At 33.4% G+C, this 13,234-nt stretch overlaps 1 protein-coding gene across 1 annotated transcript in view; it reads left to right on the top strand.

The window, feature by feature from the left end:
* Positions 1-13,234, top strand: part of LOC132131111 (low-density lipoprotein receptor-related protein 1B-like) — a 238,602-nt gene that overhangs the window by 95,131 nt on the left and 130,237 nt on the right. The window contains exons 17-21 of the mRNA XM_059543053.1: positions 4,410-4,526; positions 7,443-7,523; positions 8,141-8,305; positions 8,432-8,614; positions 10,769-10,969. Of these exons, the coding sequence (XP_059399036.1) occupies positions 4,410-4,526; positions 7,443-7,523; positions 8,141-8,305; positions 8,432-8,614; positions 10,769-10,969 (747 nt within the window). The remainder of the gene's footprint in view (positions 1-4,409; positions 4,527-7,442; positions 7,524-8,140; positions 8,306-8,431; positions 8,615-10,768; positions 10,970-13,234) is intronic.

The raw sequence follows: 13,234 nt of genomic DNA, 5'->3' as shown, positions 1-13,234 counted from the left end.
TCAAAGCTAGCGCCATCGGAGAATATGTTGCTTTGAGAGGAGAAGTCGTCTTACATGACACCCTCCTGTATAATTTCCCACCGGTACGGGCCCACGTGTCACACGTTCCCACCAGTCGGAGCGGCTGTGCAGGAAACTAAACTAGGTTTGTCCGGGTAATTCATCATGCACTTGGTAGGATTTACACATGACACACATCTGTTTCGGCCCAGTGAGCTTGAGTCCTTCGTGAGCCTTTCCGCATCTCGCTTTGGGTCGCAAGTGGTGAAAGACAGAGTCAGTCAAGTTTACACCTCCTGGATGGGACGGGCATCTAATTTACTTTTAGATTGAACCATATCCTGCAGTCTAAATCTCTAGAAGACATCATCTATTGTACAAGCTGTCTCCTCCCTTGGGGGTTTTCCTGAGATTGGGATAAATACATAATCCTAAACATCAATATTGCAGTAAAGATGCTGTGTTTAAGCCACATTGTGTTGTTGGGGCTGTATTGTACCACTTGCTAAAAGGGCTGGAGACAAATTTCACACATTCTGCCAACAGGCAGCGGTCGATTTAGTTTAGATAGCCTACAGACAAACTTCCCCTTTGTGGGTAATAGAATTTTCTGATCTAATCTCTAAAAGAAGAATTTGGAGAAAATCAATGACAAGTGTTTGGGAGTGTAGGACGGGGGATAGGAGTGCATGCCAGCTTGTAATTTACAGTCGTCTTATCTGTCAGAGGAAAATTTAGGATTGTATATCATTTTAATAAGATTTTTTTTCAGGTTTATTTATATATTTATGTTTAATTGACTTAAAATTAAAAAATAAATAAAAATAATCAAATCTGTAAGCATTAAATATATAGTTTTTAAAGTACTATATTAAATTGTATTTTATTATATTATGCTTAACATATCATGGTTGAAAAAACACAGAGTATTTAAATATTATTTACAAAAGGTTGTGGGTTCAATTCCCAGGGAACACACATACTAGTAAAAAAAAACATGTATAGGCTGAATGCACTATAAGGCACTTTGGATAAAAGTGTCTGCTAAATGCATAATTAAAAAAATATATATTATGACTTTATAATACAATATTTTATTTTATTACTATTTGATTTAAGTTATAACTGTCATTTGCTATTTGTAATGAAAATGAATTTGTTTATACAAAATAGTATGTAAAAATCTAATATTTAAATATATCAAAACAATTTATAACTATAACATACAATAAATAATTATAACTAAGATAGTAAAAATATATTATATTATATTATATTATATTATATTATATTATATTATATTATATTATATTATATTATATTATATTATATTATATTATATTATATTATATTATATTATATTATATTATATTATACGTAATATTTACCGGTAATGAAATTATGATTTTTATTATTTCTGTTAATTATATAATATATATATATATATATATTTATTTATTTATTTATATACAGTGTTCCTGTAGCTCAAGTGGTAGAGCATTGCGTTATCAAGGTTGGGGGTTCGATTCCGCGGGAACACATGATAAGTAAAAATTGATAGCCTGAATGCACTGTAAGTCGTATATAACTATATATATAGTTGGCTTTGTGCCAAAAAAAAAGGGAAAAGAAAAAGCCACTTTACGTTCACAACAAGATGCAAAAATCCTTTTTCATAAGAACTGCTAATTAACATTTGACCAATTACTTTCCCATGTTGCTATCAAGAGGGACTTAACAGTCATTTTCAGAATTATATATATATTTATATATATATATATATATATATATATATATATATATATATATATATATATATATACCGGTGTATATATATATATATATATATATATATATAAGTCAAAAGTATAATATAATATAATATAAGTCAAAGTAAATGCTCACTTTTCTTGATTATTTTTTATTTGAACTCCGTTTGGGCTTTTTAGGCAAGTACAAGGTCAGTACAAGGTCGCTTTCAAACCTGGAATTTCAAAAAAACATCTTGAGGGAGCTAATTAATCGTCTGAAAAGACAAGGGGAAAAAAAGCCTAACTCTTTCTGTAATTAAATAGCTCTTGACTAGAATAGTCTAAATAGAATAAAAAGGTTTCACACATTTCACACCCTCTAAAGACGGATAGATCATTAATACAACAACACTGACTTTTTGGCAAGACTCCCAAGATGACGCTCAGATGGAAACATTCTCATTAGCAGGATTCAAAATACACATACTGAAAAATCTGAAAGTTTAATGACAATATCAGTAGAAACTAGACGCAAAACAAACTTCAAACATAGCTAAACTATGACGAACTAGTTATTCTCGCCAACTGACATATCATTCATTCATATCAACACACTGTGCTTGTTTCATATTTTATCCTGTTACAGCAATATGCATAAAATTGGTAAACAACCAACTCTGTCTTTTGTTACTCTGTCAAAATTAAAATCTGCACCTGTTCGCCTGTGTGTTCCAGTTTGCTTGCCTTCATTCAAATCTTCAAAAACAGCTCAACCTGACTTGAATCTAACTTGATTAGAAAGTATAGGTTAACCAAATATAAAAATTCAGTTTTCATTTCCTCACTCGAATGTTGTTCCGAAACTGCATTACAGTAGATTTATAATTGCATCAAACATAAAAGTAGATGTTTTGGGGAATGTTTGAGCTGCTCTTTTATAGAGACTGAAAGTCCTAAATTTGAGGAGACCTGACTTTTTATTTAACATTTTTCTATGTTTTAGAATTTTTGTCATTACAGTTTTGCAGTAAATTATTTTATATATAAATAAATTATATATAAATATACTTTATATAAAAAAAATATTGTCATGTTTATTTTTTATTTCTTAAATAAAATTAAATAAAATTAAAATTAAATTTTGATTAAACACAAAAGTAGATATTGTGGAGAATGTTCGAGCTGGCCTTTTATGTCTCAAATCCGAGCAGACTCGACTTCATCTTTCTCCAACTATGAATACTGTTTTGTCCTACACCATTTCCTTCTTTGACCACAAGTGGTTCAGCTAAAGCATCAGCTAACTTTTTTTATAGTGTCCTTTGTTAGATCGTGACCAAGGTTTGTTCAGTAATTAATGCCTCGAGGGCCACATACCTGAACTCCATCTGAACATCCTTTATTCATGAGCGAAAACAGTTATCTTTGGCCTTCAAAACACTTGACAGATCAATTTTAGTTCTTTTGTGATACTTTTTTTTTTATGCTGTGATCAATAACTATTACAGTTCAACCACACTTATCAGTTCTTTATGTTCACCATGTTTTTCCATCTACGGTGCAAAGTTTGAAAGTTGTCTCATCAGTTTAACACACTGAGAGAACTTTAAATCCCGCTAAGGGGTATACCCATTGGGTTCCATATTCTCCATATCTGTGTCTTCATAACATGCTTAATTCCCGTTCATAGGCACCGGACATTGATATAAAACACATTTTAAACACTATACCCATTCATAAGTCCTGCAGGAAAGACACAAACTGTGATATAGGATGTCATGGACTTAGGGGTTTATCTCTTAAAGCGGTTACTCGATATTACGGCTGAGATTGGATACACACCTGGAGAAACTGAAAACAAATCCTGATGATTTTTCAAGCATGGAAGAAAAATGTAATACTTTACTGTCCAAACGTGTGAGATTACATCGAAAATCTGTGATTTATTTTCTAAAAAATAAATTATTATTATATAATTCAGAAATATTTCATATAATAATTTTTTAAAGCATCTTTTAAGGTTTTACTCATGGTATATGTTGTTTTGTATAAATAAATTAAAAAAAGGAAAAAAGAATATAAGTATTTTTATTAGTGCTCTGAGACATTTTAATTATTTTCTTAAATAATATATTACTCAGTGTCATGGTAATGATACAATTTGTCATAAAAAAAATTGTGCTAAATTAGATCAAATAATATAAGTATTTTTACTAGTGCTCTCATAATTTTATTTTAGAAAGTGTTCAAGAAAAAAATATTAAAATTTATCTGATTTTATTTGAGGTTTATATTCATAGTTATGATGACAATGTAATTTAGAATAAAAAGTTTTATATTAAATTTAAATAAAGACCACAAGTTTATCAGCCTTTTAAACCCTACTTTTGTACATAACAAAATAATAATAATAAAAAAAAATTATAGTTAAAATAAAAAATAACAATTATTATAAGATTTCATATTGTTATTTCTCAAAAACTTTCTAAAATAATTATTAAAATCATTGTTTCGTCTTTTATTAAATATAAATATAAATCAGCAAACAAACTTTTTCAACACTGTGATGACCTTGGGTTTTTATACAAGATTCAGGAGTGAGATTGAACGAGCATCCTTTCAGGTGTGATTTAATATCTGTGTTTTTGCTTCCCACAGCCCAAACCTGCCAGCCGGGCCAGTTTCCCTGCGAGAATGGACGCTGCATCCCGGCGAACTGGCGCTGTGACCGTGATGATGACTGCGGGGATCAGTCAGATGAGTCTTTGACATGTGGTGAGTCTTCCTCACGTTGAGCGCTTTGAAGTTCTTCTATCTTTGCCATCATCATTTTTCTGGTCTCTTTCATCGTCAAGCCTCCGTATATTTCAGTTAGAGTCTTCTTATCAATCCGTAGTATGGTATTTTATCTTATTATATACTTTGAGCATGTCATTGAAAAATTAAAAATAAACATAAAAAGTAAATTTTTTGCTTGTGTTTGATTTTTAAGGGTTTCATCAGAATGTGATTCTGCTTTTTATGTTTATGTAAAAATCATTGAACTGAACACGTGTCGTTTTACATATGATTTACAGAGAAATACATCATTTGTTCATGAATGACACCCATTTTAGTTTACAAAACAGAAGAAACCTTGTTCAAGGTCAGATGTGCTGTTTTGAGTTCAGTTTAATCTGATGGCCTGAGGCTTTTAACTACAATAGACATGCTACTGAGAACCCAGACAAAACGATACCATAGATCTGAAGTGTTTTCTGTAGCGTCCTAACACAAACAAAGAAAAAGGCATGATCTGTTTTCATATTTCCTCTGTTGTTGCCTCTTTGATATCTTTTGATGTTTTTGTGCGAGGAGGTCGCACACTCCGTTCCCACAAAACTGCCTTTATTTGAGCTGTGAAGGTGACCTACTGCTGTCATGATTGCATCTGATCTGTGACCTTATTGGACGGTTTTCTGCATTCTAAATTGAAAATGTTTCAGTGGATGAGCAGAGTTATAAACTTTCTGTGTTGCATGGCAGCCATTCTGTTGAGTACATGTAACATAGAATCTCAAAGAAAAGTCATGGTAAAATCTATCTGTGCGTCCGTCCATCCATCCACCTTCAGAGCATTTCCAAGGTCAAAATGATCACTTCACAGATACCAAATGCAAGCAAAAATTGCCCTTGACAAGTAAATAAAACAAGATAATTTGTTTTGTTCAACAAGCAATTCAAATATAAATCAAACTTACTGTAACTCTTTACTAAAGAAATGTAATTTAACAACTTTTACCTCAATGAAAAATATGCCTCACGTGTCTGCAATACCTACAAAGTAAGTTTTCCCAGAACTCAATGTGACAACATATTTCTCACATTAAACCAACAAGGCTAATTACATTCATTTCTCAGAGGTAAAAAAAAACAAAAAATGAACAAAAAAGTTCAAATGTGCAAAGGTGCAGAACGTTTTCGGGTATTAATCCTTCCTGAGTGCCACGTGCTACCAAGCAACACCCGAGCTCATTAAAAGACTTATTACCATAATTCACCAAATGTCACAAAGATACTTATATATATATATATATATATATATATAATCAAAACATATAACCAAACACAGAAAATACATTTATAAATCATCCAAAATAATCAATTTATTACTACACAAAGGAATATACAGTACATACAAATAAATACCAATAATACAATCTCAAAAGTTTTAAACATCTGCTTTTATATTCAATAAATAGACATCATACCAAAGTATGGTTCCCCAAATATATCCTTAAATTATTATTAAAAAAAATTATAATATAAATCCTGTGCTGGGTCTGGTCTCAATAAAAGCTTTTATTTCAGTAACAAGAACGTTTTCTGTTCTGAAACTTACAGGATATGATTGCTTATATCAACAGCTGAAGTAAAAGTTGATTTCTCAGTGCACAACCCCTTTAAAAGATAATTTTTATCTTGTGTGAAGAATATTTTAATAATTTGAAGAACCTTTTCTTCCACTTGAAAGAACCTTTTGTGGGATGGAAATATTGATGTTAAAGGTTTTTCATGGAACCATCAATGTGAATAATAAACCTTTATTTAAAATAAATAAATAAATGTAATTATTCAATTGAAGAAGCCTTTTAGTTCCCCAAAGAAACTTTCGGTGAAAATTTCTTGAACGATTTTTTATTTTTATTTTTTTTTATTTATTTTTTTTGTGAAGAATATTGTTATGATCCGAAGAATCTTTTTCAAGCTTTAAAGAACTTTTTGTGCAATGGAAAGTTTCTATGGATGTTAAAGATTATAAATGAAACTATCAATGTCAATAAAGAGCCTTTCTTTTTAATTACAGTAAATTTGTAAGTTTCTTTTAGTACAGTTTAGCATTAATTTGCATATATATATATACAGTGAATCTCTTTTCATTATATTATGCTGCTTATTACCATGCATTTAATATCTCAGTGCTCCATGGCTGCTATAAACCCATTGTGGCAGCTCGCGCCGTCTGCGACAGAACCGTTCAGCTCGTGTAAATGAGAGATGAGAAATATCAGCAGATCTCGACCTCTCTTTCTCTGAGGGATGGAGTGTGTGTTTAAAGCTTTCTCCTCTGTTAGTCGTCGCATCTTATTAATGTTTAAATTTCCTCAGGTACCGTTCCAGGATCTCACATGAGCCACGTATGGAGTATTTAAAGTTTATGCTTGGCTTCCTTAAATCAAAATCAAGTTGGCACTGGAAAGCCGACCACACGTCTTCTGGGAAATGTTGAGGGTTGCCCTGTTTGCAGTAGAGTCACAGCTTGGCATCGCACGGCTGCTCGCTTGCTCCGTATCGCGAGCAGATGTCAGTTTGCCACATATTTCCTGTCAGTAACCAGAGAATGTCTTTTCTAATGTTTAATTTTTAAAGGTGGTGCGACGCCATTAAGACACCACTGTCGGTTTATTTCAAAAGACGCATGAGGCAGGTGCTTCTGTCTCTTGAGAGATAAGACAGATGGTGCAAAGTTCAGCAGAAACCAACTCGACATTTGTTTTTCTTGGCGGTGAAGAGTTGTTAGTCGATGACGTAATCTTCGCATTATCTTCTGGCATGGACCAAATGTTGACTTGTGAAGTTGAGTAAAGTTGGAAGGGGAGTGTACTTTGCCCTTCACTGCATTGATTTTGTTGTTGTTCTTGTCCTCCGTAGATTTCCCAACTTGTGAACCGCTGACCCAGTTCGGCTGTACTAATGGGAGATGCATCAGTGTGAAATGGCACTGTGATTCCGGTGAGCTAATCTGAATATAGATCTGAATGGATTTCTTACTATTTTAAATTTTTTGATTTAATTTTATTGATCAGAATGATAGTAATTTGATAAAATTATAAGAAATGTAAAATATTTAATGTCCCCTTTCTTCTGAAAAGTAAATAAATAAATAAAACAAAAAAATCTAGAACTTTATATCCAGGTAATAGAAAAGAAAAATTAAATCTAATGTGAAGGAAATATAATGTGGTTGATCCCAGTGTTGTTTTAGTTGTCCTGCTTCCTGTTTTCCTCACATTTCTTCCATCTGTCCTTACTTACCGTATTTTCCGGACTATAAGTCGCACTTATAAGACTATAAGTGCGACTATAAGTGCGACTTATATATGTTTTTTCCTCGTCATGACGTATTTTTGGACTGATGCGACTTATAGTCCGAAAAAAAAACAGTATTTCCTTTGTACTCTCCTTAACTACTGTCTTCCTTCCTTCCTTCCTTCCTTCCTTCCTTCCTTCCTTCCTTCCTTCCTTCCTTCCTTTCTTCCTTCCTTCCTTCCTTCCTTCCTTTAATTTAATTTTCCTAACCCGTCTTCTGTCGTTGATTTCTTTCTTTCTTTCTTTCTTTCTTTCTTTAGAGGATGACTGTGGGGATGGCAGTGATGAGGTGGGCTGCGTTCATGTCTGTTCGGTGGCTCAGTTTCAGTGCTCCAGCGGGAAGTGCATCCCTGAGCACTGGATGTGTGACGGGGACGATGACTGCGGTGACCTCAGTGACGAGAACGCCACCTGCTCCAGGACAGGTGCTCATGATAGCACAAAACACAAACACACAGAAACACTGACCTAAAACTAAAGTCTTCCACCTTCAAAATGTCAAACATGTATCCAATAAAACTTTCATCACCAAGAATCTTTCCCTCCATCAGTGCTCTCCGCCGTTAACGACTGCAGCGAGAAAGAGTTCCACTGCCGTGGTGACGGCACCTGCGTTCCCGAAATATGGCGCTGTGACGGAGACAAAGACTGTGAGGATGGTAGCGATGAATTTGCCTGTGAGGGAGCCAAGAGAATGTGTGACCCCAAGGCAAAGTTCACCTGCAAGGTCTCAGGTAGAAAGCAACATCCATTACATAGTCACATTATCACATTACATAATCAACTTTCATCCTTTGGAAAATTCTTAATAACGTCATTACTGGGTGAAGAGGCTCGTAAATATGATCATTAATTGATTGATTGTGTGGCCTGGGGTGGCGTGATGAATCAGCCCTCATTCCAATTTTATTGCATTACTGTTATTCCTCTGAAAATGGGATTGTGATGTGAAAAGTCACTTCCAAAAGGCCATTGATTATTGCTTTGCCTCCCTCTAGACTGAATTAATCATGTTTAAGATGCATCGTTTTGTTATGATTGTGGCAGACGGGGAATATTTTATTACTCTTGTGAGTCAGGTTCAGGTGGAATTGTATTTGTGTTAGTGTGTGTTTGTGGGTAAATGTGTGCATGTGAATTGATCTGCGATGTTGAACTTCAAAAGATAGAGGTTGGGAAGTGGAGCATTTGCCACTTTAAAAAAGCTGAAGGCTGGTTTCTGAGAGGAACTTTTAAGGGATAAAAAAAGAGACCTACTCCAATTTGTGAGGTAATATACATAAGGGCTGTCAATCAACTAAAATGTGTAATTACAATAATTATGTAATATGAAGTTTAATTAAACAACTTAATGGCAGGTAATCAAGTATACATGGATGTTTTTTCCCAAATTAAATGGTTTCCTGGTCTTAGTCTCACAAACATGTCTATTTAAATAACCAAATTAATAGCAATTAATCAAATTTAAATGGATATTGCCTGGTTTTAGATTATTTTTATTTTTTTATTTTTTGTTCAGCAGGGATTGCATTATTGTGCCCCCAAAACCTGAATCATCTTAAACCAGCCTAAACTTATAAATAAATACATTGCATTGTTGTACCCAAGCCTGCTGAAAACATGTTAAACCTAAACTGGTTTCCTGTCTTAGGTGGTCTCTCAGGCATGTCTTTTAGTTGGTTTTACAGCCGTTTTGGGCACTTACTATCCTGGATGACCAACTAGCTATCTAGCTAACACAAACTTGACTAGTTAGAAAAGCTAAAAACCAACACAGGCTGGTTTATAAGCAGTTTTTTTTTCCAGCGAGAAGTAAATATATTTTATGTCCATATCATTAATCATAAGCCTATCACTAACCTACAGAAAACGTCCTGTGTGAACACCAACTTATTCATTTTGTGTTGCCTGCTCTCACTAGCAACTTGATAGCATGTTTACTTTAGCAAATAAAAAGCACATAACGGTTTCACATTTGAGGTGTCACTGTGTGTAATTTTATACTGTGGATCAAAACCTGGAAGTCACAAAGCTTATTTTATTCTTAAATCTAAAACCGCTGTTGTAAAGCCATTATTCATCCCTGAGTGGAGCTGTTAGCGAAAGGGCTAATTCACTCCCAGGTTTAGGACTGAAAACCGAACAGCTAGAAACTATAGAACAAGTGTCAGAATGTTTTATTGCCTCAGACCTTTCATAAACATGGAGGAGATTTTAATTTTAGCCTTTTTAATCTAGCATGGTAAGGATATAAATTCAGGTAGTACAGAGACCTAGCCAAACAAAGTTTCTGTAAAACCCAAGGTAAAGTGAATTAAAATCTGATTAAGCAAAGTCTTGGTGAAAGTCTAATGAACATGAAGACACTATTTGGTCTCGGAAGATACAGAAAAGTAATTTATGTACTCATCGCCCGTTTCACCTTCTTAAAGGACATGTCTGGAGAGATAATGAGGGAACCGCTAATGACTTGTCTCATACTCACATACATGAAAAAAAAGAAAGAAAAAAATTCAAAACACCTTAGGTTATTCAGTACACCATTAAGAAGAACCGATAAGGATTCTGTATGAAACTGTACAGAGAAACTCAAGTCTCCCATTAAATTGAGAAAAGGGTATTTAAATAAAAATGGCTATGAAACCGTCAGTCCAAACGCTAACAGCTAACAAAGATTATGTACCCCATTACTGCCAATGATACAGCAAAAACCAAGGACAAAAAAAAGCACTGTGAAACTGTATGTAGCCCTATGGGAAATAATATGCCGTATCACAGATAGACTAGAGTGTTTTGGTCAAAGAAAAAGTGTGCAGAAAACAGATAGCTTTGCGGAGAGTTAATGGTTAAAAAAGTCCTTTGTAAAACATTTGTTTTCTCATGCACAGGGAAATGCATTAGTAAGGACTGGGTGTGCGATGGAGACATCGACTGCGAGGACCAGTCGGATGAGGAGGGGTGTGAAGTGTCCGTCTGTAAGCCTCCGAAGTTTCCCTGCGGCAATGACACGTCTGTGTGCCTCCCGCCAGAGCGAATCTGTAATGGTTGGAGGGACTGCGCGGACCATTCCGACGAGGGACCGTACTGTGGTGAGTCATGGGATGTGGTTTGTTAGTGATCACTGATGGTGATTTAAGGTTTAATGTGATGTCGATGCGTTCATGAATCAGCTTCCTCACTGGAACAACATTGCTATCAACCAATCAGATTTCAGGTTAGGTTTAAGGTTAGACATGGGCATTGAATGACATTGTTTTGAACCAATAATTCTCTATTGTTTAAGGGCTGTACTGTTAAACATTGGCCGAGGTATTTATGATTATTATTTTTTTATATCCCTTTTTTTCCCCTTTTATAGATGTCTGTTACAATAGATACTCTGATGCCTCAGAGTAAATAAATAAATATATACTTTTGTAAGAAAAATTAAATAATTAATCATTTATTTTCATTTATCTTAATGTTATTTAAATTAACATGATTTAAAATAATTTTACATGAGAAGTGGTTACATTTGTAATACAAAATAGTCCAAATTGTTTAAATTTGTTTTTAAAATCGCTTTCGGTCTCCATAAATATATCTATACATAAATTTAACATAGATTTAAAAAAAAAAAAGTAAAAAAAAAAATTTTAAGATGTCTGAATCAATTTTTACCTTAATTTTGACTTAAATTGTAGCAAAAAATGAATAATATTCAATATGTAATAATATACAAGCACAATATTCTATGCATTCTATTATTATTTGAGATAGTTATTCATTTTATTATTATATTATAATATATATTTAATAATGTATTTTAGTTTATTAATAATAATAATAATAATAATAATAATTATTATTATTATTATTATTATTACTATTACTGTATTACTGTATGTGTTCTCATCTCGACTCAACTCTTGGGGGATTGGAGGATTTTAGTGAGTGTGTATTAAGGTTCATTTAGGAAAGCTTCAGAAAGAGATCTCTTCCCTCAGGTAAGATGAGGTAGCACTGGAATATCAGCTTAGAGCCAATTACATCTATCGGCTCCTCCTCCTCCTCTCTTTCCCTCTTTCACACACACACACACACACACACACACACACACACACACACACACACACACACACACACACACACACACACACACACACACACTTCCCCCTCCAGACTGATTAAAGCTGAAAAGCATGCTGAAAACTCTGTAAGAGACTCTGTAAGGTCTTTTCTGCAGTTAGTAATGACTGAAGAGACAATATACACAGTACATATATATATATATATATATATATATATATATATATATATATATATTATCCACCATCTAGTTGTGAATCACCTTATTTTTGGTACAAAATATGAATCTAATATATCAGGAATGGCGCAACATATTCAGTATCTCTCATACTCCCCAGTCATATGACATTTAGCTGAAATATCATCAGATATCGGTTCCGTCTGTCAGAAAGGAAATTTGACTGGGAATTTATTTCCTCCTTTCGACCAAAATAATTAGGTTTTGTTCAGATAGGCAGCAAATATCCAACCCAAATCAGTTTAATTGTTTGTAGCAAAAACCCCATGGAATCTGACTGTAACTAACCGTATCCAAACCGAATCAATATGTGGTTTAAAATCTGATTAAAATCCAATGTGTTTCAGATCAGGTTTTGTTTTCGGAGCTCGGGACGTGACTTCAGTGAAGCTTTAGTGTTAAACACTCACAAAAAGCGTCTTCAGCTGAATTCGCTCTTTTATGCACACGTGTTGTTCTCTTTGTTAATGAGCAAAGGAGCGTGAGCCAAATTTTCTCTTTCTACAATGACAGCTTCTTTTGTATGTGTCTTGGTGTAAGTCATCACTATGGCAACCATGCAGATGCCAGATTTTGAGTACACAAAATTTTTTGAGTATCTTAGCCCTCTCCAGGCCCCCAAAACCCCTAGACCTCAGAGGGTTAACAAATGGAAAAAAAAAAAAAAAATCTTTCTTTTTTTTTAAATAAAATCAATACTTTTATTCAGCAAGGATGTGTTAAATTGATAAAAAGTGATAGTAAAGAATATATATTATTAGAATATATATTATTAAAATTTGTTTTTATTTTGAATAAATGCAGTTCTTTTTCAACCTTTTATTCATCAAATATATTAGACCGCAGAACTGTTTCCAACACTCATAATAAATCAAAATATTAGAATGATTTCTAAATGATCATGTGATAGACTGGATGTTACATGTGACACTGAAGGCTGGAGTAATGATGCTGAAAATTCAGCTTTGCATCACAGGAATAAAGTATTTTTTTAAAGTATATTCAAATAGAAAACTTTTATTTTAAGTTGTAATAATATTTCACAATA

This window comes from Carassius carassius, chromosome 48 (assembly GCF_963082965.1).
Source record: "Carassius carassius chromosome 48, fCarCar2.1, whole genome shotgun sequence".
Classification (NCBI taxonomy): Eukaryota; Metazoa; Chordata; class Actinopteri; order Cypriniformes; family Cyprinidae; genus Carassius; species Carassius carassius.
The sequence above is the reverse complement of the archived record's forward strand: the minus strand, read 5'-3'. Positions and strand labels throughout refer to the sequence as shown.